The following is a 27,959-nucleotide window of genomic DNA, read 5'->3' on the forward strand; positions in this document are numbered from 1 at the left end:
CAGAGGCCGCCATCAGCACTGCTCCACCCCTCCCCGTGTCCCATAAAAGCCAAGGGGCCTGGGGCTCCCCAGACACCCTGTCTTCTCTATCCCCCTTCACACGCACCCACATCAGGAGCTGTTCTCACTCCCCTTTCTCAGCTACCATGTCCAGGCAGTCCACCATCACTTTTCAGACCGGTAGATGCAGGGGCTTCAGCACAGCCTCAGCCTCAGCCTCCCGGCGACCTCGCTTCAGCTCCGTTTCTATGGCTCGCTCCACAGGGGGCAGTGGAGGGCTAGGAAGAATCAGTGGTCCTGGGACTGGCTTTGGAAGCCGCAGCCTCTACAACCTAGCGGGGACCAAGCAGGTCTCCATCAGTGGGAGTGGCAGCAACTTCCAAAGTGGCTTTGGTGGCAGGGCAAGCAGCGGGTGTGGGGTCAGCAGTGGATTTGGCTGTGGGAGTAAAGTGGGAGGGGGCTATGGCTTCCCCGCCTGCCCCCCTGGAGGCATCCAAGAAGTCACCATCAACCACAGTCTCCTGACTCCCCTCAATCTGCAAATCGACCCCACCATCCAGCGGGTGAGAACTGAGGAGCGGGAGCAGATCAAGACCCTCAACAACAAGTTCGCCTCCTTCATCGACAAGGTGAGCTGGAAGCTGCATCTGTTCCATTGGGTCGGGCTAGTGGGACCTCTTGGGGAGACCCTGGGACAGAGGGGAAGCAGCAGTGCAGCAGCCTCCCTAGGAAAGCACATCTGATTAACAGGCACCACTCAGGGAGGTGAGGTATTCGCAAGAGGGGCCAGCTTACCCCAGGGGACCTTCTGGAAATTTCTCCCTGTCCTCCTTGGGAGCCACATGGGCTTTTTCAGTCCACACCATGGAAAGTTAAGTTCCTCTCTACAAGAGAAGTTTCCCCTAAGCAAATTAACCTAACCCAGAGAAGGCATTGTTGAGACAGCCAATACAAGAATCAAGGTCTCCAAACTCCACTACACTATTACTATGGCAGTCCCTGAGAACTTTGGGGTAGCTTTCAGAGCTTTCTCATTTTGACTTGGAGTTGTCAATTAAATAGTTGACATACAGGTGTCAAGTGAAAAGTATACGTTTCTGCTTTCCTTTGTTAATTGGGGTGTCTGGCTCCAATTAATGTCTCAGGTCTTCCCTGTTTCTCAGGACCTCATTCTCTTCTTCCTCATCATAGGTGCGCTTCCTGGAGCAGCAGAACAAGGTCCTGGAGACCAAGTGGACCCTGTTGCAGGAGCAGAGCACCAAGACCGTGAGGCAGAACCTGGAGCCCTTCTTTGATACCTACCTCAGTGAACTCCGCCGGCAGCTGGACAGTGTCACCACTGAAAGGGGCAGGCTGGACGCTGAGCTGAGGAACATGCAGGATGTTGTAGAAGATTTCAAAATCAGGTAAGTGGGAGATGGGCTTCTGGTCACACGCTGTCATTTCAGGACCCCTTTTTATGAATACCACAGAGATGCAAAGGAGCAGACACCCATTATCAGCCAGGACATTTGGAACTTGCAGTCATTATTCCATAAGATGAAGATAGCATGGTGGAGGTAACAGAGGGACTCTCACACCATGCATCGCTATGAACAAGAAGCCTATTATTCTTACCTGTCAACACGACCACAAAGGGATATCTATATCACCTAAGAGAATATTGTTACACTGGAAAGCATATTATTTTGATATTAGCATATTACTTAATTCCACTGGGCATGGGCTCTATTACTGCAATGGCTTGCATTCCCAGGATGCACACTAGACTAAAAGAAGGCAATCTGGTCTTCCTTAGAGAGGCAAAATTTGACTGGTGTCCATTCTGGCTGCAGTAGGCCAGAGATGTCCTGCATGAGGAGGTGGTCCTCGCTCGCCCCTTAGGTGCCTTACCCTCGGTTTCTGAGTTAGAGCTAGACCTACTTAATAAAGGCACACTGCCCAAATGGCTGTGCTGAGGGTCAGTGAAATTATACCAAAATCTACCAGGAACAATGTCTTGAACAAAGTTTACAGAAGGCACTTGAAGCAGCAATTTTTTTTTTTAAAGATTTTAATTGTACATCTCTAAGGAGATGGAGCTGCCTAAATACAAATTTTTATTTCCATAAGTTTCACCCTCACCTACTAATCTTACAAAAGAAGAAAGGAAAAAAAGTTCTGGCAGAAGAAATTATTCTCCTTTTATAAAGGGAGAAATAGAGATTAAGTAAATCACCCAAAGTCAAACACAGGTCAGCAGAAGAGCTGAAGGGGATGAGAGGTCTCTTGACTCTTGCTGTACCAGCACCCTCCTGCTCAGCCTGGGAAGGCTCCCTCAAAACCTGGCTCAACAGCACGCCCCTCTCCTTTGCTCACAGGTATGAGGATGAAATTAACAAGCGCACTGCAGCTGAGAATGAGTTTGTGGCCTTGAAGAAGGTGGGTGGAAATGTCTCTCAAAGGAGAAGATTCAAAATTGAATCTTGGAGCCTGACCGGTGGTAGCACAGTCAATAGAGCATCAACTTGGGACACTGAGATCCCAGGTTCAAAACCTTGAGATCACTAGCTTGAGTGTGGGCTCATCTGACTTGAGTGCAGAATTGCCGGCTTGAGCCCAAGGTCATTGGCTTGAACAAGGGGTCATTCACTCAACTGACACCCCCCAGGCAAGGCACATATGAGAAGTAATCAATGAACAACTAAAAGTGATCCAACTACAAGTTGATGCTTCTCATTTCCATCTCTTCCTGTCTCTCTCCCTCTCTTTCTTTCTCTCTCTCTCTCTCTCAAAAACAACAACAAAAACTGAATCTTGGAGTGTAGTGTAATCCAATCCTAGGGCCACCCAAGAAATGTCTCATGACTTGGAAAATATCTGGAGAACTCAAACCTGCCAAAATGCTCCCTGTATTTATGGCCCCGTGCCCCTACTTCCTGTATTTATGGCCCCATGCCCCTACTCCCTGTATTTATGGCCCCGTGCCCCTACTTAGCGTTTTGTTAGCTCATGGAACTCAAGCCTCCAGTTCTTAGTAATCACCCCATCAATCCCCAACCCCAGATGCAGAGTTTGCTAAAATCCAACCTCAAAGGGCCAGAGAGAAATCTGCTCAGCTCCTCTTGGACTTGCTGCATGTGGCTAGGGTCTCAGAGGAGCATCTTGTGCTGTTGTTCCAGGATGTGGACACTTCCTACATGAACAAGGTGGAGCTGGAGGCCAAGGTCAGCTGTATTACTGACGAGGTCAACTTCTTACGGATGCTCTATGAGGAAGTAAGAGACTGAAAATGTTTTTATCCCTCCTAGGACTGGCCCCTGGAAAAAGAGCACCATCCCCATGGTGTCTCCACACAGCATTGTGCCCCTGATGCTCCCACCTAGGGTTTTAAAGGTCAGGAACTCAGGAGAACTGCTTGAAATCTTGCCACACTAAACCATATTCCAGCTGTGAGGCTTACCCCCCCCCCAATTCCAGATCAAGGAAGGAATGCTGATTCTTCAATCCCAGGTCACTTGGTAACATTCCCAAGAGATCAAGACCCACCTCTCCATTTCCCCTCCCAGGAAAGTCCAAAAGGCAAACTGTGCCTCAGTTCATTAGTCAGCTTCCTGGCCTCTGAAGACACTTTATTCTGGTCACTGCCACTCTGAAAGCAGAGACCTGAGCCTGTGAGGAGGGAGAAGAAGCAGAGAGGGATAAAGACATACTATGCAGGGGGCAGAGGGTCCTAAAAAGCATCTTATCCTAAGAAACCTTTTATGCCAGCACGTGACTGAACATACATCATATTCACCTGCTTGTAATTGGGATTAGAAAACACTGACACACCCTTCATAGCCAAGAGAGCCCACAAATGAAAGTCTCAAGAAGTGATACTGGGGACACACTCTGTCACACTGATCTATGTATGGCCCAGACACCTCTCACGGGTTGGCATGGAACACTGTAAATTCTGGAAGTGCCCAGAGAATAAGCAGAAGACTTCCTGCCAGGAATGCCGATGGAGGGCTTCCTGACCTAGGTGGTTGGCCAACCGCATGATTTCAAGTTCCCTTCTTTTTATGCCTTGATGACACTGAGTTTACTGGCTCTGCAGGAGCTGTCCCAAATGCAGACCCAGGTCACTGACACATCTGTGGTCCTGTCGATGGACAACAACCGCAGCCTGGACCTGAACAGCATCATCGCCGAGGTCAAAGCACAGTATGAAGACATTGCCAACCGCAGCCGGGCTGAGGCCGAGTCTTGGTACCAGACCAAGGTCAGTGTGGGCAACTCCATGATAGGGTTCAGGGCTAGTGTTCTCGGAAGCTCCAAACCATCATTTCACTACTAGCCACAAACTTCCAGAAACATGTGAGTATTTCTATCTCTTTCAACTTGACAGAAGCATCTTTGATACTATGAAAACTTATCTTGAAAATGCATATGGAAAGCCAACCATGGGCATTATTATGTGGTCACGCAATGTTTGGTGTTCAGGACAGCCACCCTCCCCACGTCACTTATGATCTGGTTGGAGACTGATGGAGACTCCAAACTTCTAAGAAACAGCCATAAAGCTGTTTCTAAAGGGCTTATTTATTCAGTACATGTTTATAGAGCTCCTACTATATGCCAAGTAGGTTACAGAGTTGCAAATAAATAAACTGCAAACAGAACACAAGATCTGGGAGGCCGTGAAGTGAATGGACAGTTTTGGAAGGGAAAAAGACAACATTAACAAATAGCTTCCAAGAAGAGGTGAGTTTTCGGTCAACTTTAGAAGCAGTGAGACACAAAAGAGTGCCAAGAAGGGAGTGGTGTTCAAGGCTGAGCAAGAAGTTCTGTGGGGCTGGAAGGCAGAAATTAGCACTTTGCTGAGCAAAAGAGTTTGTATCTGAAAGAGGGAGGTCAGGACAACCAGAGAGAGCCACAGTCCAAATAGCCAGAAGAAGGAGTGGCTTGGAGGGGTATATAGGCAGGACAGTTCAACCCATGAAATAAGCTCCCTGCCAAATCAAGATGCTTCTCACAGGTAGCTGCTCAACTACAAGCTGGTTCTTATCCCGTGCCCGCTCTGTGCCTTCATGCCTTAGTTCCTACACTGTAAGGCAGTGGGAAGAAAGAGGGTGTCAGCTCACAGGGGTGCACCAAGCAGGGGCAAGCCCTTGACAGTGAGTGGAGGTGCAACCTCATCCCCAAGTGGAGTCGTTGAAATTTATAGCAAGTGATTTCTTTTGTTGGTGACACTGTTGTTCCTTTAACCATGTGTGTCTAGAAACAGGAGCTGAGCTATTCAGCACTCTCAAAACCTGGCAGATACTTGCTCAGGCAGAAGCCCTCACTCCAGGCTGCTAGAGGGAACAGGGTGCATTTATTTTTCCTAAATGAATGGGTCCTGGATGTGCCCCTAGATGCGATGGAGAGCTGCCCGAGATGGAGAATTCTGTTACCAAGTCTTCAGAAGTGAGCCCTCTATTGCTGCGGCTTCATCCAACACCATTTCCTTGCACCTCATCCTGTTTCCCCAGCATTGATGTCTGGAGGGCTACCAAAACTCATGATCACAGTCAGTCTGGATGTATGTCCTGGGACTAGGAACTCCTCAAGGACAGTGACCAAGTGCCCTCTCATTCCTAGAGCTCACCATGCTCCTTACTGCCCCAGGGTCCTCACGCAGGTGCTTTCCCCTGTCTGGAGTGGTCTCTCCCCAGCTGGTCACTTAGCTCACTCCCCCCCATCCTTCAGGGCACAGTCCAAGTATCTTACTCTCTGGAAAGACTTCCCTGAGCATCACCCCCATTTCCATACCTACATCAGCTTCCTTTATTACACTTGCAGGACTCTATTTATTTCCTAAGGGGCACTTATCTCAGTTTGGATCCATAGGTTCAATAATATGTTGATTTGATTAATGTCTATCTCCCCCAATAAACCACAGGCAAGGAGTCTACGTTCTTCATGATATTCCCTGAGCTTAGTATGTGCCCATGAAGTGGATGTGCTCAAGAAATGTCAACTGAGTAAATGAACGAGGGGATGTGTGAATGATCAGTGACAGGATGGGCCCGCTGTGGACTGAGGGCCAGGCTATGCACACAGGGAGTGCGCCCCACCCAGGTGTTTGACAAGTTGACTGATTCTGTTCTGGCCCCTTCAGTATGAGGAGCTGCAGGTCACAGCAGGCAGACATGGCGATGATCTTCGGAACACCAAACAAGAGATCTCTGAGATGAATCGGATGATCCAGAGGCTGCGAGCCGAGATCGACAACATGAAAAAGCAGGTAAAGTTCTGGCAGGGCCACGAGCTCTCTGCACACTCATTTCCTCTGGGCCATTCTGCCATGCATACAGAACTTTAACCAAGAAGCACCACATGCCCAGAGGTTGCCAGCAAGGCTCATGGCTTCTTCCTTTCCTCACAGTGTTCCAGCCTGCAAATGGCCATCGCTGATGCCGAACAGCGTGGAGAACTGGCCCTCAAGGATGCGCGAGCCAAGCTGGTGGACCTGGAGGAGGCTCTGCAGAAGGCCAAGCAGGACATGGCCCGGCTGCTGCGGGAGTACCAGGAGCTGATGAATGTCAAGTTGGCCCTAGATGTGGAGATCGCCACCTACCGCAAGCTGCTGGAAGGCGAGGAGTGCAGGTGAGGGCACAGGCAGTAACTCCGTCCCAGCTACCTGACCATTCCTAGGGGCTCAGGTTGCTGCATCCCCCTCCTCACCTGGAAAAGAGAGCAAACTGCAGGTGGAACTGGGTTATGACAAAGAATAGAGGTGCAATTTCTTCCAGGTTAGTAAATCATTATCAGATTCCCATGTTTGAAGTACAACTACTTTTAGAACCCCATAGAAGTCTAGGACCTAATCAGGTCTAAGTAATCAAATTTCATCAAAGGAGAAATCTGGTTCCATGGCAGGACTGGATATGTGGCATGAAAGGTTCTGGACTGAGAATAAATTGTCCTAGGATTTAGGCTTACATGCCTGCTACTAACAGGCTGTGTAACCAGAGGAAGGTCGGTATCCCCTCACTGGCCCTGATTTTCTTCAATGGCAGAATAAAGTCCAGGTCACATGATCTGACTCAGTAGGAGCTTTGTGTTCTGCCAATTACCAGCTGTGTGACCCAGAACAGATTACTTAACCTCTCCATTCTTCAGAGTCCTCACTTGAAAAATGGGGATAACCATAGTTCCCAGCTCATATATTTGTAGAGAGACTCTACATGAAACTCTGAAAACAATGCATGATTTACAAAAAGTGTTCATTAAGTGATAGTTATCATTCAGTTTAGAGGCCAAAGACATGGTCAAGTGAACCCGGCTTCCAATCCAACTTTGTGACCATGGGCAAATTAATTAACCTTTCTGAGCTTCTATTTCTCCGTGTGTAAAACTGAGATAATAATACCTACTTAATGGGGTTGTTGAGACAATCAAGTGACATAACATAAGGAACAGGTACCCAATAGTTGTTAGCTCTTTTAGTGTTCTAGGTGTGTATTTATAAATGAATGCCAGTTCTATCCTCAAGATGCTAAAACAAAACTACTCTAGTTGCCCCCACGATAATAGACTGATTATTGCTAGTGTTATGTTTATGACTCAGATGCCTCTCCACACCTATAATAAATTCAGCACTGCCCAGTGCATGACAATAGCCCATTGTTGAGAGAGAACACTGTTTGTTCCATGACAAGCCCTGCCTTTTCAATGGACACCAGTGTATGATTAGCTTTGATTTTCATAAGGTGTCTACTTAGATTAAAATAAAAATGTGTTTCTGGTATTATAGGTTTTACTCCTATGAGCCTCAAACGCCACATTATTTCATTCACTAAATTATTTTTTAATACTACTAGTATGTAGATAATTTCAACCTCCATTATTTCTGCAATAAAAAATTTTTGATACATTTAAAACAATTATAAAAATGTCATTTCATATGCCCACAATCTTCTAGACACAATAGTAACCTCCTTCTCTCCCCTCCTCTCAATCAGGCTGAATGGAGAGGGCATTTCTCCAGTTAATATCTGTGAGTATGACATCCTTTGTGTCATTCGGAGTGTGTGTGATTGGAGAATGGGGAGGTGGTGAGCGTGCATGAGGCATTGGAAGGGATCCCACCAAAAGGGCTCATTTTGAGAAGGTTTGACATTTACAATTCATTAAAAATAGAGCCATATTAAGAGAGAGTCTTCAATGTCACAATACTTAACCTCTTTTCAAGTGAGAAAGTGCCACAGAAGGGCAATGGGCACTTTGCTGTCCTCCTTCTGCATGGGTTTAGAAGGCCCACAGGCCACACCTCCCACCTCCTAGGACTCCACATCATTCTTGCTGAGGCTGCAGGTCTAGCCAGAGATGAGTATTCAATGTAGACAGAATTTACGAAAACTCCTGGTCTGCTCTCAGCCTTTGAAGGGAGCCCTCATGCTGAGCACAAAGCATTGCCATCTAGGCAGCCCTTCCCAGAGCAATCTGGGAAGAAGCCCCACTGTTTGGTTTAACTCTGCAGATTATAGCTGCAGAGAGTTACCAAGGGTTTTCAAGGCAGTGAGGGCACCATAAGACATGGCAGGTGCTTGCAGCTACTGAGAAACAGGAGGGGGTTAGCAAGCTGGCCCAGCCCTGTGCCTTAAGAGCAAAAGGCATCACTCACAGAGCTCAGTGCTGGCATCTTGAGGCCAACAGAAATGATTTCTACAAGTTATACTCTACCAATGAGTTTGGTTTACTTGATGTAGGATTCACAAAAGCAATTGATTGCATTAGCCAACGGTTTTAGAAGACAGAGCCCTCTGAACCACCCAGGTGTCCTTCTTTGTCGCTTTTGTCTAGTGTCTCCAGAGATCCTCAAAGCTAATTATGGGAATGGATGGCACAACCACTAAAGTTTTCTTTCTCTTGAAAGCTCCTAAAAGTCTGTAGTGGCTGTCACAGCAAAGTACTGTGCAGACTGGGTGGCTTAAAACAACAGAAATTTATTGTCTCATGGTTCTGCAGGCTAGAAACCCCAAACTGAGGTGCCAGCAGGACCATGCTCCCTCTGAAACCTGTGAAAGACAGTTCCCACTTGCCTTTCTAGTTTCTAGTGGTTTCTGTCCGTCTTTGGCTCATCACTCCCATCTCTGTCTCTGTAATCACATGACCATTTCCTTGTGGGTCTGTCTTCACATAAGGACATCTTTCCTCTTCTTATAATGACACTAGTCATATTAGCTTAGAGCCCACCCTAATGATTATTCTCTTAACTTGATTATATCTGCAAGATCCTATTCCAAATAAGATCACATTCATAGGTACTAGGGATTATAACTTCAACATATTTTTTGGAGAAAACGATTAATACCATAAAAGAGCTTATTTTTTTATTTTAATTTTTCTTCTCAAAAGCTCAAAGTACAATACTAGATGTTTAAGGTGAGGGTGGTTATAAAAGTTAGGAAAAGAACAGGTTGGGGAGAAAAGAAAGACTGAGTTGGCTGGCCAATGAGTCATCTGTCATTTGGTCTATCAAGAGTATTCCAGCCTTCCTCTGGAATTCAGAGCACAAAGATTGGAGGACACAAAGGGACACGTATACATGCTTCTCTATGAGCTTCCTGCAGGAAGAGAGACCCCAGCGCTAGGCCCGCAGAGGGAGGTAGGGACGGAGCATCAGGAGAGAGCGTAGCAGGGTCAAAGGGCAAGGCAGATGGACTGGAACAGCTTCCCAGAGAATAAAAGTCTCCGTTACATTCTAGAAGGAAAAGAGAGGCACTGAGTAGTAGAAGGGAAGCAGAAAGCCATTCTAGACTGGGAGAATGCCTGGAGCTGCACACAGCGAGAACCAGGCTGAGGCACGGGATAGTAACCTCACTACACAGGCGGGAAAGTTAGAAGGAGGCTACCCCGTCCCCACCCCAGGAACTCCAGGCACAAGCCCCAACACCCCAGGTGTCTCCTTTCCTGCCCGTGATTCTGATCACATCTCCTCTCTTCCGGCAGCTGTGGTCACCTCCACCGTTTCCAGTGGTTACGGCAGTGGAAGCTTTGGTCTCGGTGGAGGCAGCGGCTACTCCTTCACCAACAGCGGTGGGCACAGCTTGGGTATGGGCCAGGGGGCTTCTTGCTTCAGTGCCAGTAGCAACCGGGGCCTCAAGGGCAATGGCTCCGGTGTCAAGTTTGTCTCTACTACATCCTCCAGTCGAAAGAGCTATAAGCACTGAACGCAGCCACCCCACTCCCTCACCGTCCTGAAACCAGTCCTGCCCACTGACCTGGCCTGTGTGCACTCATCCCTGGACTCTTGGGTCCTTCTCCTTCTTCTTTCCTTCACAAGGTTCACCTTTGCTGCTAGAAAGCCTGGCTTCCTGGCAAAACCCCACCCCCCAACCTGAGCTGGTCTCTGCCCCTCCACCCAACAGTCCCCAGACCAGTCCTGGTGTCCTCTCTGTCAAAGCGCAGACACTGTCAAGATTCACGTTCAGCGGGTCTTGTAGAGACTCCCCCTTCAGCTCCACCTTCCTCCCTCCCTCCAGATGCAGAAAAGGGGGGCTTGTTTCTCCCAGGCCATCTTGCCAGGTTGTCAGCCCCTTGTCTCACGGTGCTTATAAACTGCCTGCTGGGAGTGAGGGCTCCCTTTCTCCCCTCCCTGGAACATGTCAATTAAATGTATGTGTAATGTGTTGGGTGTTCAGCCTCTGTTTAGAATGGTGATGGAGCACCGAGCAATTCTCCTCCTCCGCCTTCTCCTGCAGGCTTCCTCCCAGCACAAAGACCCACATAGGAGTGCTCAGAGCACATCAAACCTCCCTTCCCCACTCCCCGCCCCCCCCCCCGAACTAAGAAGGCTGGACTGGGGACAGATGGGAGGGAGAGGAGGGAAGATTCTGCACCCAAGCCTCTACCTACTTCCTGCTCCCTCTCAGGATGCCTTCTCTGAGAAGCCCAAGCCCCCGGGCAGAATCTCTGCCCAGCCTCCCCACTACATATGTCATGCAGGGTGATGTCATCCTCTGCCAAAGCCAGAATCTTCCTCCAAGACACTGACAAAGGGTGGGCTGCCCAGCCCTCTGCCACCAAAAGGGCCATTGTTCCCTGACAGCTTCAAACTTGTAGACCCAAGCAAAGAAATAACAGGGCAAAAGCAGTTAAATACCAGCCCTGGGGCAGTGCTTCCACATAGCAGAGGAGGCATTTAGATAATTGCAGCAATGAGACATGAAGAAGCTCCCACATTCCTGAGTTTACAGTGTCCTAGTCCCCTCTCATCAGGGAAGACTCAGGAGGGTAGAGAGGGAGAGGATGGCAAGAAGAGAAATGACACTAAGAACAATTGTTAAATATCCCTGATGGAGTAGGAGAGGAGCAAGTTAAGACCTGGAACAAGGGGAATCGAGGGGACAGGAATTTGGAGTGAGATCCTGAGTCTGCTTCTCTTTGACAAGCCACCTCTCTCCATCGCTGAGATACAATCAGACCGCTGGGCCCTGACCTCGGAGCAGCCGTCAGCGGCTGTGTGACGTCTGCCTCATTCACTTCATGTGCAAAGCAAGAACAGTAACAGCCACCATGTGGCGCTACGTAAAGATTAAATGAGAAGACAGGTGTAGAACAAGTGCCTGTAGTAGCTGCTCAGATAACATTAGCGATTTCTGTTGCCGTCTACCCTCACAAAGTTATCATGAGAATCAAATGACACAGTGCTTGCAACTGACCTGCCAAATGGTCTTGCAAAGACTGACTCCTCAATGAAATTGAGGTTCTTTATAAGTGACCATGACAGAAAGGGTATGGTCAAGTGCTCGGGTTCAGAGTCCAGCACCTGGAAATCAGGAAGGGAGGATCAGATGAGAAGCAGCGGGAGTGTCTCCAGCATGTGGCAGAGTGCCCAGCAGGCGGGGGTCTCCGGACCCAGGCCCGCCCCAGGCTTGAATGCCCAGGCCCAGTCCTGCCCTAGGTAGGATGTTCCCAGGATGATTAGCAGGGCAGAAAGATGGGCCGTGGCCAGAAATGCCATTGAGATGAACTCAATACAGTGGTCTGTGATCTTCTCTGGCCAAGCCCAGTTCTTGAAAGGGATAAAAGTCAAGGAAACATCGGGAGAGTTAGACTCTGAAGGCTCCTCTTCCCTTTGACATTGCACTCCTCTGACCCTCTGGCACCAGCTCCCACCATGACCCAGCGGTCCTCCACCACCATCAAGTCGGGGGGCACTCGGAACTTCAGTGCCTCCTCTGTGAACCTTCTCCCGGGCTGCCGGCCCCGCTTCAGCTCTGTCTCTGTGACCCAGAGCGGGAAGAGCTTCGGGGGTGGCTTTGGGACCAGGAGCCTTCATGGCCTGGGGGGCAGCAAGAGAATCTCCGTCGGCGGGGGTTACCGCTCAGGCTGGGGCGGCTTTGGCGGTGCTGGGCATGGGCTGGGTCCTGGCACAGGATACAGGGCAGGGGGAGCCTACAGCGGGTACGGATTCGGAGGTGGGATGAATCTTGGAGCTGGGGGCATCCAGGAGGTCACTGTCAACCAGAGCCTTCTGACTCCTCTCCACCTGGAGATCGACCCCTCCCTCCAGCGGGTGCGGAAGGAAGAGAAGGAGCAGATCAAGACCCTCAACAACAAGTTCGCCTCCTTCATCGACAAGGTGAGAGGCAGGTGTTCCCACCAGAAATGTTAGGGAAACCGCTCTCTGCACTTTTCTGAGATCAACTGAAACTGGCCCAAGGCCTGAGGTCTTGGGGAGCGGGGAGACCACTGACAGAATGAGGAGGTGGTGGTTTTCCACTTTGTGAAGTGGGAGCAGAAAAATGTCCACCTTCTGGCTCCAGAGTTTCTTTTTTTTTTTTTTTTTTTTAAAGGGAAGTGTTTTCCCACTGTGTGTATTTCTTTTTATTTTTTTATTTATTTTTTTTTTTATTTTTTACAGAGACAGAGAGTGAGTCAGAGAGAGGGATAGACAGGGACAGACAGACAGGAATGGAGAGAGATAAGAAGCATCAATCATTAGTTTTTCATTGCACGTTGCAACATCTTAGTTGTTCATTGATTACTTTCTCATATGTGCCTTGACCACAGGCCTTCAGCAGACCGAGTAACCCCTTGGTTGAGCCAGGGACCTTGGGTTCAAGCTGGTGAGCTTTTGCTCAAACCAGATGAGTCTGCACTCAAGCTGGCGACCTCGGGGTCTCGAACCTGGGTCCTTCCGCATCGCAGTCCAACGCTCTATCCACTGCGCCACCTCCTGGTCAGGCTGGCTCCAGAGCTGTCTGGCCCACTACAAGGACACTGCTATTTTGATAGATAGTGATCACGTCTTGGGCTTAAACAGTAAAAAGGGATCAGGTTGGAGGGAAAGGGATAAAAGAAAGATAGGGTTACAAGTTCAGTTCACGGAAGTGGGCTGAGGTCAGTTTTTTGTGTCCAGTTTAAAAGCAGCAACTCCTTCTGTGGCAACCTCATTAGTGATTTGGTTACGTCTGGGAAGCTGAGTGGTTGGCGAGGGGCGGTTCAGATTGTTTCACTTGATTATTTGAAGAGAAGAAAGCTATGACTTCAGCCCTGGGTCCCCTTGCTGTGTGGCCTGGAATCCCAGGGATTTCCCCAGTTTGGGAAAAGAAATCATTCTATTTTGGGTTCTGTTTTGCATCACCACTGGGTCACACCCGAGCTGCTTGTTTTTGCCCGGGAAGAACCAATACAGGGATCTGGATCACTCAGACTCCACGCCTGGGACCTAGAACAAAAAGCACTAACCAGCCCAGGTCTTATTTTTGGCTCTACTTCTAGAAGAATCACTGATTTCTCAGGTCTAGGTTGGCTTGGACAGATGGACTCTAAGGTGCCTTCGCAGGTCTAAGAGCCCATACATGCCTCATCATACTGACCCAGATCTTTAAATGTGTAAAACCTAACCACTAAGGCAGTGGTTCTTTAACTTTATCACTAGGTCACCCACTGGGCCTGGTGTTTGCATCAACATCTGTGAGATTTTTCAAGAACCTGGCTCTGAAGGAAAGAATGTGGGCCCTCCTTTTCCTAGGTCCATCTGGAGGGAACATAGTAAATAAAGGGTTGGAACGAGGGACGGACTCAGAGCCAGGACTGTCTTCTCTCCTCTGATAATGGAAGAGAATGCTGGTGGGGGGGGGGGGGGAGGTAAGTGTGTTTTGTCAGTGACCCCTCTGCATGTACATTGCCATCTCCGAAGTCTTAAAGGCTCTGTTTCTTCATTCACGGAGGCTGTGTGTCATTCCAGCTATTCTTAATGGAAGGACTTTGCTTAGGGAGAGAAATGTTTTGCATATTTTTCCTGGCTGAGTGGTAAATAAGTGCAATTCAAGAAAACCAAATTTGTAGCACTAAAACCACAGAGGACCTAAGAGAGCAGAGAGAGGAAAAGGCATGCCAAGGCCACACAGCTAGAAGGACAAGGCTGGGCTTGTGCCCTGTCTCCCTCAGTACGACCCTACAGAGACCCATTCCAGCATTCCTGGAGTGTGTGGGCAACTAGATCCTAGAACTCAAGAAATCCTGTGGGAAAGAAAATAGGTTGAATTTTCTGCCAAGAACCTCCTGTCTGTTTAATGGGAATCAAAATTCACTTAGCAATGTGATGGTGGAGTGTCCTTTTCTCCACCCAGCACACATCAGCAGGGTTTGGTGTGGTCAGAGAGTTTCCAGCCCCTCTGGCCCTCCTTGTTTCTCCCACCTCCAAACTAAGCCACCACCTGTCTCCCAGGTCCATGGCACCTACGTTTGCTTGGCTCTCTACATGTCAGCCTTCTTCCAGGCTGAGGAGGAGGAGCCCGTCACCTGGAACTGGAGATCTTGCAGCCCCCCGCCCCACCCTTGCACTGTTGGGTGTCCTGAATCCCAGAGCTCTCTGGGAGGCTGCCGCAAGGAAGCCCTCACAGTTTCTCACCTCTGCCTCGCACAGGTGCGGTTCCTGGAGCAGCAGAACAAGGTCCTAGAGACCAAGTGGAGCCTCCTGCAGGAGCATAAAACCACCAGGGCCAACATCGAGCCCATGTTTGACGCCTACATCAACAACCTGAAGCGGCAGCTGGACAGCCTGGGCGGGGAGCGGGGGAGGCTGGAGATGGAGCTGAAGAACATGCAGGATGTGGTGGAGGACTTCAAGAACAAGTGAGTGGGCCCTCAGCCAGCTCCTGGGAAGGGCCTGCCCCGAGGCTCCCGGAGAGGCTCTGCTCTCCAAAAGCGTCTAGTCTAGTGGGGAAATGGGACGCACACTTAGGGCACCGAGGTGGACTCAGAAGATGGACTGGGACCCTGTGGTCAAGGATGGTGGGGCTTTGGGAGCAGCAGGGGTTATATAGAATGATAACTAACGTGAGCACAGATAGCTTGATACGCACAACAATCTGATAAATACTGCAGATGAGGAAAGTAAGGCTCTGAGAGATTAACTGACTCATCCAAGTTTATACCGTGGCAACGTGTGAGTTAACAATTAAACCTATAAAATCTCACCCTCACATTTGTTCAACTCAGTAGTCCCTTTGCTAACTTATAAAATGTCCATGCATTTACCCCAACTCTGGCCAAGGGGCAGAGAACAGAGGAAAAAGACCTATGTAAAGAAACACACACCACTAAACATAATAGTATGCTTGTGCCTATAAACATGAGCAATTTCTTATTTTTATTGTTCTAATTTAGTTCTAATTGTTTTGGTCAAAACAAAATAAGTCACTTGATGAGGAGTTTTAGTTACAGTTTGTGTCCTATAGTAAGAGTTCAGGCTTGAGAGTTGTGTAACATGGTAGCCACTAGCCACGTGTGCCTATTTAAATGCAAATAATTAAAATTGAATGAACTTTAAAATTCAGCTCCTCTATCTCGCTAGCCACATTTCTGGTGCTCAGTCCACCTGTGGCTAACGGATGCTATGCAGATACAGAGTACTTCTATGATCACAGGGTGTTCTATTGGACGCAATATAGAGTCTAGTCAGTGGCTTTAGAATCTTGGCTCAACCATTTACTAGCTGAAAGATCTAAAGAAAACTAACTTCTGTAAGCCCCAGTTCCTTTGACTGTTAAAGAGGATATTAATAGTACCCACCTTAAAGGGGACTTGAGAATATTAAATCAAAACTTGCATGTAAACTAGTTTGATGCCCAGTGCCTGGCATATAGTAAGTTGTTAATAAGTGTTAGCTACCTATATTTTTACTGTATTGATGTTTAGGTATATCTGTGAAGTAACAAGAAAAGCAAGTATAGATGGATAATTTATAATATATATGCAAATGTGAAATAACAATGTTTCAATTGAAGAAGGCTTCCTGGAGGAGGAGATAAAAGCTTGATGTTGAGAAGTAGAGACACAGAGGATGGATATGGGGTGGTGTCTGTTGAAGAGTGCACTCCTGTTAATCGATGGCAATGTTCCTACAGCAGGTACCTAAGAGGCCTGTTCAGGACCACATGGTGCTCACCCTCTGGCAGAGGGGCCTGTGAGCTGGGAAACACAGAAGACAAGGACAGTTGCATAGCAATAGAAAAAGAGCAGATGTTCATGTTTAGTGAAAAGGCAATGTGAGGAAACAATAAAGAAAAAGAAAACCAAGTCAATTGGCAGAAAAGAGCTTGTCTCAGATCCTACAATATACAAGCAGGGGATATCTGGAGATATATATATATATATATATATATATATATATATATATATATATATATATATATATATCATGTGGGAAGTTCTTTGTGGTTTTATAGATGGAAAGGGCATCTATAAGAGGTTAAGTAACCTGCCAAGGGTCACTCAGCTGGAAGGTAGAGGAGCAAAGCCCCAATCACAGCAGCCCAGAGCCACTGAGAGGGAGGGACTGTCCAATACTTAGAAAGGTTGGGTAGGAAATGGGCCACTAGAGCAGAAGTGCAACTCCCTTCCCAGAGATCAGTGAGCAGTGGGCAGGGAAGGGTGGCTGCTGCCTAAGGGAAGATGGGAGAATGAGGAAATGGAAGAGGGGATGGGTCCCTCCTATTAGCCTGAAGACTGCTTCTATGCCAGGGTCAGCATAGCTGAGAACAGACCAGAGAGACATGAGGGCACCATCGGATGCAAAAGCCACTGAGGCCTAGAACTAACTGCCCACCTCCTGTTGTTCGCTCTGTTCCTCCCCTCGTGGCCTCTGTTTGGGTTGGGGCAGGACCACTGGGTATACAAGAAACACGCACGCCCCTTTATGGGGCCTAAGCACTCTAAGAAGCAAACCTGGGTGGAAAGCAAGCTCAGAAGGAATGAAGGCTGGTTCTGTTTTGTTGTTGTCTGGGTTTTGAGCTTTGTTTGGACAGGGGTAAGTGGGGTGTGCATTGTCATGAGATTTGGGGCACGTGTGTAACAGGACAGCTGTGCTATAGCAGCGCATTTTCCAGGTCTGCTCTTCAGACCCATCGCCTGCCACTTAGAGACCCGCAGTTTGACCTCACCCCCAGAACCCCTGCTCTTAACATCAACCACGTCTGATTCTTCCCACAGGTACGAAGAAGAAATCAACAAGCGCACAGTGGCGGAGAATGAGTTTGTGGTGCTCAAGAAGGTGAGGGGGCAGGGATACTCTCTTCTGACCCCCAGGCAGCCCCTTCCAGGAGTGATAGCTGCCACTTAAGCTAGTGGCCTTGCGTACAAGGCTTTATTTAATTTGTGCAACCAATCTTGCAAGCATCTTTTACTTTAGTAGTGAAAAATCTCAGGCTCAGGAGGTTAATCAAGTTGCCCCAGGTTACCCAGATAATCAGAAGTGAGTCAGAATCCAGAGCTTCAAAGTCCAAGCCATCAATCACAACACCAGCCCCCTCCCCACATGCAGTTCAGTGCAGGGAGTGGTGAAGCAAAATAGGCCTTATGCTGGGCTGGGTCTCCAGGACATCAAGGCAGGCTTGGAGGACAGGTGCAGGACAGGAATTAGCTCCACAGAGTTTTGGACCTTCCTGGTTAGTGGAGGCAGGCAAAGGGAGGGGAGAACCAGCCCTGAGCTAAGCTTAAGGAGGAAGAATGGAGCAGTGGTATATGAAGGGAGGAAGAGGCAGAGAGTGTGAAGAGGAGGGGAAGCCACTGAAAGCCTCAGGGAGAGGCTAGGAGAGCCCAAGGGCTAGGATGGTTTGGTCCTCCCCTCATGGAGGAGACATAGGAAACCTTTCCTCATGGCACCAGCTGATGAGCTGGCGGGCATACCCTGAGAGCCCTGGTCCTCACACAGTTTGGAATCCCCTGCCAGTCCCACTCCATAGCCTGGAATAAAGAACTGCTCTCATCCCTGGGAGATGAAGTTGTCCTGCCCAACAGAGGGACTGGTTAGCCCAGACCAGGTAGGACTCAGAGTGACAGCATGTTCTATGCTCAGGACGTGGATGCCGCCTACATGAACAAGGTGGAGCTGGAGGCCAGGGTAGATGCCTTAATGGATGAGATCAACTTCCTGAGAGCTTTCTACGATGCGGTAAGCAGGGCTCACAGCTTCCCGTCAGAGGGGCTGCAGGCTGGGTGGCCGTGGCTGGGCAGAGGCTGCCAGCTCCTGCTCTGCTCCCTTCCCTGCTCCCCACCTCATCCTTGGGTTGGAATTCATGGAGTAGAGCTGCTTCCCCTACCAAGGGAGAAAATGAGGTTCCATCGGGCAGCTGGTGGGTGCGGCGAGATGAGAAATTTAACCTTGACTACCTGGATCGAGCATGTTCTACAGGTCAGGCAAAAGAACTGCCTGCCATTGAATTACATGTGGTTTCCACAGAACTGTCTAAGCAACCCGGCTCACCGACTTCAGCTTAAATTTACCTGTTATTCTTGGCTGCAGGATGATGCAATTATGCAATCAAGTGACCGTTAGTGAGCCTTCATGTGCTTCTAGGAGTGCACAAGACAATTGCCTGATTCTCCTGAAGATATTTGTTCAGAGCCAGACTTTGTTCTTAGAAACTGCTGGCAAATCACTGAGCAGACACAATGAGTCTTCTGAGTTTTGGAGCTTCTCTTACAGTGGGGGAGGCAGGCGTCAGAGACACAATACCATTTCAGGCACAATGGGGACAATGAAAAGAATGACAATAAGGGCCCTGGCTGGTTGGCTCAGTGGTAGAGCATCGGCCTGGCGTGCAGGAGTCCTGGGTTCGATTCCCGGCCAGGGCACACAGGAGAAGCACCCATCTGCTTCTCCACCCCTCTCCCTCTCCTTCCTCTCTATCTCTCTCTTCCCCTCCCACAGCCAGGGCTCCATTGGAGCAAAGGTGGCCCGGGTGCTAGGGGTGGCTCTATGGCCTCTGCCTCAGGCACTAGAATGGCTCTGGTTGCAACAGAGCAATGCTCCAGATGGGCAGAGCATCGCCCCCTGGTGGGCATACAGGGTGGATCCCGGTTGGGCGCATGTGGGAGTCTGTCTGACTGCCTCCCCGTTCCAACTTCAGAAAAAAAAAAAAAAAAAAGAATGACAATAAGGAGCAATGGCAAGGCAGATGGCAAACAATGTCTGAAGAAGAACTGAAAGGCACTGAGGACCAAGGAATGCCAGGAAGAGGCCAAGGTGGCCAGAGTAGAGTGAGTGGGGGGAGTGCAGAGATGGGATCAGTGATGTCCAGGAGAGAGTTTAGGGAACACTATGTGCCTCTACATAGGCCTGGTAAGGACACGTGATACCCTCAGGGCATTACATATGTTTGGTCCCCAACAGAAGTTGGTCATGTTGTTCCAGGAGCAGGAACATCAGCTCTGTGACTTTAGATGGGTCGAGTGACCATCCAACAGCCCACATGGAGTAAAAAGGCATCATTTTCTCTGCTTATTCACTTTAATGCTGACAACCAATGTGGTGCTGGCTCCTAATTCCCCACAGTCTAACAAGCCCCTGGGTTGAGACCCATAAGCTATGTCAGCTAGCAGCAAAAAAAGTTATTTGGGAAAAACAAATTACAGGACAAGACAAAATAATTTTTTGAATCAGGGAATGGATGAACCAATTGTTAATAAAAAATAAAAAAAAGGAAGGGATATTTTTAAGATTTGTGATTTAGAAGTTATTCTGAAATTTTATAATGCATCAGAATCTTCTAGAAGTCTTAATGAAACATCAATTCTGAGACAGCAAGTGGAATCTGGAGCCCAAAATGTTGCATTTCAACCAAGTTCCCAGGTGATGCTGATGTGTTGGTCTATGGATCACAGTTTTGGAACCACTGCTCTAGATGGATCTGAGGAGTGATCATTAACAGGTTAACTGTGGGTTTACAGTTTCAAAAATCATCTTACATGGGCAAGGATTTATTTGATGCTCCTCTCTGAGACTCAGAGATGCTATCTAAAATGCTTGGCAGACCCAAGTCTTGAGTTTTTCAGTCCAGTGCCCTTTCTGCCGTTTCCAGCAAATTTCCATTTCCCATCCCCAAGGAGCTGGGAGGAGCCAAGTTAGGAAATAAGATTGAGATACAACAAAGCTTTCTGGCTCCTTCTGATTTAGTTTTCTTTCACAAGATGATTTCTTTATTTGGTGTGAAAGGCTGTGCTCTCCTCAGAACCTGAGACATCATGGCACTAACAGGTTGCAACAAGGTGCATTTCCTTGGCAACCAGAGTGACAGAGAGGCTAGATTGCCTGTACTACTGCTCCCTTTGTGCAGATGAGCTGATGATAAAGAATGGGAGTGAGCCTAACCTGTGGTGGTGCAGTGAATAAGGTGTTGACCTAGAGTGCTCAGGTTGCTGGTTCAAGACCCTGGGCTTGCCTGTTCAAGGCACATATGGGAGTTGATGCTTCCTGCTCCTCCCCCATTCTCTCTCTCTCTCTCTCTCTCTCTCTCTCTCTCCTCTTTTCTCTCTAAACTGAATAAAATGTTGTCTACGGTAATACCACCCTAAACGCACCCAATCTCATCTGATCTCAAAGCTAAGCAGGGTCGGGCCTGGTTAATACCTGGATGAAAGAATGGGAGTGAGCCCAGAGACCTCCATAATGTCCTTCCCAGCCCTTGTAGACCTAAGCAGTGTTCTACGCCACCAGTGGTAAGTGAGGCCCTTGAAGCCGAGAACTATTCCAGGGGTCTGCTCACAGCGTCCTGACACTAAGACACACACATGCATGCACACACATACACATACATGCACATCCTGCTTCAGGTCTCCCATTTGGACCCCATCCTAGGAGCTGGCTCAGCTTCAGGCCCAGATCTCCGAGACGTCCGTGGTCCTGTCCATGGACAACAACCGCAAGCTGGACCTGGACAGCATCATTGCCGAGGTCAAAGCCCAGTATGAGGACATTGCCAACCGCAGCCGGGCCGAGGCTGAGTCCTGGTACCAGACCAAGGTGAGGTGTCAGCATCAAGTTTATGAAACAATTTTAGAGAACTGGGATTTCAAAGGCAATGCAGATAAGAGCCTCGTCCTCTCAGATGCCTCAATCTGATGGGGTCAAAGGCATCTATCTGAGCTTAGCTTAGGGCTTACCCTCTGTACTGAGCACCCCTTAGGCTGCACCATCAGGACCTGGGGGAATAGCCAGATGAAGGCAGGAGGTGGTCAGTCCTTCTGCCACTGGAAGGATGGACACACCTCCAAAGTCCTGTAGAGGAAAGGCAAGGAACAGCTGGACAGTACCACCACCAGTGGCAGGAGGAATAAGAGAGAGAGGGTGGGAACAAGAGGCAGGCTGAACCTCCTGGATCCAGAAAAGAAAAGAGGAACTGTCTGGGGCTGAGAAGCTCAGAGGAGGGTAGGGAGCAAATGCTGGATATGGGTCACACAGTGAGACTTTCCAGGTTAGCGCAAGCACTCTGAGCTGGTGAGTCACTGGGGATATGAGATGTGGTGCCAAGAAAAACAAATGTGCAAAAGCTTTTAAATCTGAGAGTGATAGGTTGAGAATGAGATACTTGGTGTCAAAGGAGAGGGACAAAAGACCGGGTCCAAGAAGAAAGTTCCGACTGTGGTGCGGAGCCTGTGGACACTGAGTGTGAGAGGCGGAGCCCGGGGTCGGTGGGGATGGATCTGATGGAGAGTAGTGGGGACACAGGGAGGGCCCTCCAAGCAGCGTATTGAAAGCCTGTTGGGTCCTAGGAAACCACTGTCTTCACTTCTCTGGCTTGGCTCTCCCTGCCTCTCGCTTCTCCTGCCCCCAGTATGAGGAGCTGCAGCGGTCCGCTGGCCAGCACGGGGATGACCTCCGTACCACCAGGATGGAGATCTCTGAGCTGAACCGGATGATGCAGAGGCTGCGCTCTGAGATTGACAGCCTGAAGAAGCAGGTAGGACTGAGCTCCCAGAGGCCACCTGATCCACGGCCCCGCCCCCAGGCAGACCTGGGCCTGGCCCTAACTCAGCTCGCGCAGAGTGAAGCCGCCCTATATGAGCGACCACCCAGGAAGGCGCAGTCCCCTCCCTCACCAAGCGTGTCAGGACCTTCTTCCTAAATAGTGTCCAACATCAATTCCTCTAGGGAAGGCTCTGTCCTCTGGAAGCACCCATGGCAGCACTCTGACCTGCTTTACTTACCCACTATTCAGAGACATTCAGCATAGAAAAGGACCCCTCCGAATCAGTTTCTCTATCCTGGCTAAGTCTCAAATTATCCAAGGGAGACAAAGATTAATCTTACTTTTAAACATGATGAAGCTCCAGCCTTCCTTGCATGAAGTCCATTTCAAAAAATTCCTCCATATTTTTATCCTAAAACCCACATCTTTCTGAATTCTCTGCGAACCATTTCACAAACTCCTGTATCCCTCTGGTAGTGTGCTGCCCTGCAGGCCGCCATCGCTGAGGCTGAGCAGCGTGGGGAGCTGGCCCTCAAGGATGCCAAGCACAAGCTGGCCGAGCTGGAGGACGCCCTGCAGAAGGCCAAGCAGGACATGGCCCGGCAGCTGCGTGAGTACCAGGAGCTGATGAACGTCAAGCTGGCCCTGGACATCGAGATCGCCACCTACCGCAAGCTGCTGGAGGGCGAGGAGTGCCGGTGGGTTACCTTTCCTCTTACCCAGGCTCAAGCAGACCCCAGCAGAGCATGGCAGCAATGCCACAGAGGCCAAGAGCCCCACAGGGTCAGGCCCCACATAGAAATCCCAAGGGTAGAAACAGAATTCAAGCACAGCTGCTTCCAGGAGGCCTCCTACAGTCACAGCCCCTCTCACAGCTCCTGTTGGACCCAGGAGAGAGGGCTCATGTGAAAGGTGTCAGGGAAAAGTGACCCATGATGACCTGAAACGCCCTAAACAGGGCCATTTTGCCCAGACCATGTGACAAATGAGGCCACACTTAGGACAAGCCTCGGGGGCTCTGTGTTGCCCAGAGATGCCTACAAGCCTAACTGCCCCTCTCTAGCAAATGAGCATGGATCCCTCTCCCCATTTCTCTACATACCTTGACTGAATTTATCTTCTAAATGTCCCCTCACAGATTCACATTAACTTCCTTAAGCTAACGAGATGAATGAACGCTTGTTAAGCACAGTGCCTGGCACACTGTAAGTGCGCTGCGCTGAAAATGCTAAACACAAAGGGCCCAGGGCTCTATAACGTCTCAGCAAATGTCTCTTTCTCTCCCATCTGCAACAGGCTCACTGGAGAAGGTGTCGGACCCGTGAACATCTGTGAGTAAATGTCCTGGGGTGATAGAAAAGTGGGAGGCACAGCGAAAGCTAATAGCATCACTAACAAGGATTTGATGATGGGAGTGAATGAGCTGGGTTGGGGGTGTCATTAAGACCCTCTTAGGGAGATACCTCTCTTCTTGGGCTCTTTCTCCCAGTAGGGTCAAGGGAGACTTGTGATGACTCCTTACCCCCAGGACCCATCCCAGTGAGGTCATATGTCCACAGGAGAGACCCCAGTCATGGGACAGGACTACTCACACAACAATGGGTCCCCCGTATGAACCCCTGATTTCTCAGTTAGTTCTGGCAGGAACTCAAACTCATACAACTGGCAAGAGGCTACTAAACAGGTTAAATGTAAAGACCTATATTTAGAATTGAAGCAAATTAACAAACAGAGCAGAGACTAACCTGGCTTGGCCTCAGCCCATGCGAGGCAGCTGGGGAGGGATCTTCTCACATAATGACTCAGCAGTGGCATTCATGAAGCCCTGAGCCCTGGGCATGGGAAGTGGAGTCCCTTGGGCCCCATGTGGGTCAGGTCACAGGAGAGAGGCTGAAGAACCAGGATGGGGGAAGATATGAAACCAATTAATAACAGGAACAGGAATTGCTCCCCTAGAGAAACATGAACTGAGAGGGGAGGTCAAAAAGGTATCTTCAAATGTTTGACAGGCTGTGGGGAGCTGCCTCTAGGGACAGTGAGCTCCCTGTCACTGCAAGTATTGATATTTGAGCAGAAGCTAAACAATTGCCCCGAGGGACAGAGTAGAAGGGATTTGAATCCTGGGGGAGGTTCATATGGATGGCCCTCCAGCCTCTTCCAGCATGGGAGTCTCTGGTCCCCTCAGAGTAGGCGCGGTCTCCCATTCTATTCAGTGAGAGCCCCTGGTATAGATGAGGAATGAACACAGCACAGGAGCCTGATGCTTTGGTTTCTGGCAGAAGGGACCTTGGGCTTGCCACTTGATCTCTGTGCCTCCAGTTTTCCCTCTGTAAAATGGCGGGGGGTGCTCATAGTAATAACATCTTCCCTGGCCTGTTGTGATCAGTGTGGTCACAGCTGTGAAAGAGCTTTCAAAATTGTGATGACGTGTGCAGATGCTCACGCTGCGACAGAGTGCGATGGGGACAGGGAGACCATGCCCACCCTCCGATCCTGGCTTCTGGGGACTGAGGAGATACCTGTTCCTCAAGGAAGTGTGGGGGGAGGGACCCCACGGGCACCGGTCCTGGGGAGTGTGGGTCTTGGGAAACTGAAGGAGACTGCCAGTGTGCCTTGTGCCTTCCCTCCACAGCTGTGGTCTCCTCCTCGGGGGGCACAGGCTACAGTGGGGGCAGCGGCCTGTGTGTAGGCAGTGGCGGCTACGGCAGCGGCTACGGCAGCGGCCTCTCCTACGGCAGCGGGGGCTTCAGTTCGACCAGCGGCCGCAACTTGGGCGGCAGCACCTCCAGCGTGCGCGTCATCTCCAAGACTTCCTCCACCAAGAAGAGCTACAGGAGCTAAGGGCCCTGCCCACCTCTGCCCCCACCCTGTCCCACCAGGCGTCCAGCCAGCCCCAAGGCCTACTGCTTTGCTGACACCCCCCTCACCCCACCCGAAATCAGTCCTGGCAGCAGGAAGCACAGGGAGTGAGGAAGTGGACTGTGCGTTCTAAGGTCACCTCACAAACCCCTCTATTTCCAGACAGGTCCGCAGAGGCACTCCACTCGCTCCCCATCCCAGAACCCTCCAGTGGCCACGTGTATCCATTCTAACACACACTGACTCAGCTGCTCTGAACCAAGGCCCAGGCTAGGACTTTGCCTTTCCATAGCTTTCAGAGCAGGGGTACATTAGTCATCCTCCTCCTGTCTGACCCAGATACACTACAACTGAGGTCCTTCACAAGGGGCTTAGTATTGACCCGGGTGCTCCAAGAAAGCTGAGTGCAGTCTAGGCCAGAGTTCCCACGTGAGCTTTCTCAGCACAGAAAGAATACTTTTCCTGCAGGCCGCTGAGGCCAGGAAGTGTTGCAAACCCTGTCTGCCTATGGCCTCCTCACCACCTTCCTTCTTGTCCTTGCCCAGGCCGCCAGCCACTTCCTCTGACAACTCCCACCAGCAGAATATTTGAATAAGAAATAAACAACCACAAAAATATTGCCAAATCTTGATTATTTGTAGGAGAATGGAATAATTTTATCAAGAATCCAAAAGTTCTCCATGTCCAGGGGAGAATGCAATAAATGATCTTTATAACCAAGTCCCTTTCAAATCTGCCTCATGTAAGCCAATATTAGAAGTAGGGCCCAAACAGAAATGTGCTGGAGATGAGGACGAGAAGGCAGACTCGTGTGCAGGTGTGGGGCAGCCAGCTCAGCATGGTGCCTACAACGCAGTTGTGAAAGGAGCCCAGTGAGCCTGGGTCAGAACCACCCTGGGAGCGGCCTCCCCCTCAGTAGCCCTCCAGGCTTGGGACTTCTGTTCCTCTGTGCTGGCCATATCTCTTTTCTGGAAAGTTTTTTTTTCTTTTTATTTTCCTGTTCCTTTTTTACCACGCTCTTTCTACCTTCTCTTTCACCCTCATTCCTTTTCTACTCATCCTCTACCATCTGTCTCCTCTGTCCACCTCTCCTCTCTAGTCTGTCCCTATTTCTCTCTTTTCTTCCTCTCCTCTTCGCCCCCACTCTGTCTGGTAATACATTTCCTGCTGTTTCTCTCTCCTGACCTTTCTTTTTCTATCTTCCTGTTTCTGAAATGCCTATAGTGTGTACTAGCCCAACCCCAGCATTAGCCACAATGACACTTTTGAAAGCAGTCCACTAAATGCCCTGCTCACAGGTAAACCCTGAGGAAGCAGAGTCGGGAGAGAGGCAGTTCTCCCATCAGTACTCCTGGGGGACACGTTGCTCAGCCCCTTAAAGAAAGCAGAGGTAGGGTGGCAGTGGAATAGGAGAGTGGGGGATGCACAGAGATCTTTCTGAGGCTGGCCTTCACAGAGTGATTTCCCTATTTAGTTAGAAGAGTTGTAAACCCTCAAAATGCCTGCCATGTATCCAAGACAAAATGTGCTCCCAAGGCAAGTGGAGACTGGTGCCTGCTGTTGACATGAGGTTGGGAAAGTTCACTAGTTCAAAACATTCACTCCTGCTCTGATCAGTTCAAAGCCTCTGAACTGCCTGCTCCCTGTGCCTGCCCGTTTCCTGAAACAGCTTCAATAAAATGTCACCAAGTTCTCTGGGTCTTGACTGCGTCTGTGTCTTATCTCACATTCAAAGGGCAGCCTTGGACTGGTGTCCTTAGGGAATGTAAAGCCAGGAGCCACAGCCAGGGCCACCATCAGAGCAGCCTGGCCCATGCAGGTTTGCATTGGATTCGGATAGTCGGTAAAGAAACAACAGAGCCAAAAACTGATGGGCCATAGTCTTTAATCCTAGCTTGCATGCGGCGGGCAAGTAAAAATACACACTGGGCTCCAAAACCCACTTACATTCAGTGCTCACAAAGCTACTGACTTATCCGAGTTTCCTAGAATCAAAGGTTTCTAGCTCACCAGATTTATTCACCTCTGTTCCCCATCTCCTTCCTTCTCTAGCGTCAAACTGCACAAACTGGCCTCTCACTCAATATTCCGCCATCTTGCCTGCTTCTCCTGGCCACATGGCCTCTTTCTGCTCTCCTTTCTGCTCTCTCCTCTAATGATAATCTCAGGAACCAAGAGAGCAAGCTCCCGTTCTGCCCCCATTTTATAGTGTAGAAATCCAAACCTTTAATCCAATATACACAATAGGGAAGTCTCTAATACAAAGTCACTTATCTGAGGCATGATGGGATTGTACCACCCCACATCAAGACGGGTGGGAAAGGCTTAATCCCAAAACCAAGCCCCAGGCTACAAGGATTCTGCCTGCCTTTAGCCCACCCCCAACACACATTAATATCACCTGGGCAACGGCTTCCACGTGGGCAGTGCCATCTTTAACAAAGTGAGCATAATATACTTTATCCGCCCAACAGGGAACAAGTGCCTTCCAATGAACTATCTTCCTCTCTGGCCAGAGCTCTGGTCCCAGGCTCCAAGGAGTCCAGCGCAGCCCTTGAGACCACACTCTGGCCTGGATGTGTCCGGGGGATGTGGTCCCGTGTTCACATTGCTCAGTTATTCCCTCTGGCAGGAGTCTGCGCTCTGGTCTGGGTTCACAGCGTCACTCCCTCCACTAACACCTTCTCCTGGGCTAGTGCTCTGACACTTCCTCCGGGGCACAGCAAGAATCCCCTTCCCCTGCACCATGTGACAAGACCCCACCCCACCATCGCCCATAGTCTCTTATTATAACCCTCCCTGCCCCGGCCCCAATCTTCCCTCTTCAGCACACAGGGACCCAAAATCAAGACGATGCAAAAGGAAACATTGTGAAATGTCACAGTT

At 49.5% G+C, this 27,959-nt stretch overlaps 2 protein-coding genes across 2 annotated transcripts in view; both read left to right on the top strand.

Moving 5' to 3' along the window:
• The first annotated feature begins 93 nt into the window (after window positions 1–93).
• On the top strand, window positions 94–10,623 carry KRT75 (keratin 75). Its single transcript, XM_066353595.1, has 9 exons — window positions 94–629; window positions 1,192–1,406; window positions 2,361–2,421; window positions 3,162–3,257; window positions 4,082–4,246; window positions 6,128–6,253; window positions 6,395–6,615; window positions 7,974–8,008; window positions 9,964–10,623. Exons 1-9 carry the CDS (start codon window positions 147–149, stop codon window positions 10,182–10,184), a joined length of 1,623 nt encoding a protein of 540 aa, XP_066209692.1. The 5' UTR covers window positions 94–146; the 3' UTR covers window positions 10,185–10,623.
• A 1,484-nt stretch (window positions 10,624–12,107) lies between these two features.
• LOC136383579 (keratin, type II cuticular Hb5) overlaps window positions 12,108–27,959 on the top strand; it is a 70,250-nt gene continuing 54,398 nt past the window's right edge. The window contains exons 1-9 of the mRNA XM_066353611.1: window positions 12,108–12,598; window positions 14,891–15,099; window positions 17,458–17,518; window positions 18,323–18,418; window positions 21,104–21,268; window positions 22,080–22,205; window positions 22,692–22,912; window positions 23,511–23,545; window positions 24,847–25,785. Coding sequence (XP_066209708.1) covers window positions 12,134–12,598; window positions 14,891–15,099; window positions 17,458–17,518; window positions 18,323–18,418; window positions 21,104–21,268; window positions 22,080–22,205; window positions 22,692–22,912; window positions 23,511–23,545; window positions 24,847–25,055 — 1,587 coding nt within the window. The 5' untranslated portion in view covers window positions 12,108–12,133 and the 3' untranslated portion in view covers window positions 25,056–25,785. Of the gene's footprint in view, window positions 12,599–14,890; window positions 15,100–17,457; window positions 17,519–18,322; window positions 18,419–21,103; window positions 21,269–22,079; window positions 22,206–22,691; window positions 22,913–23,510; window positions 23,546–24,846 lie in introns of the transcript that reaches the window.

This window comes from Saccopteryx leptura, chromosome 1 (genome assembly GCF_036850995.1).
Source record: "Saccopteryx leptura isolate mSacLep1 chromosome 1, mSacLep1_pri_phased_curated, whole genome shotgun sequence".
NCBI classification, from domain to species: domain Eukaryota; kingdom Metazoa; phylum Chordata; class Mammalia; order Chiroptera; family Emballonuridae; genus Saccopteryx; species Saccopteryx leptura.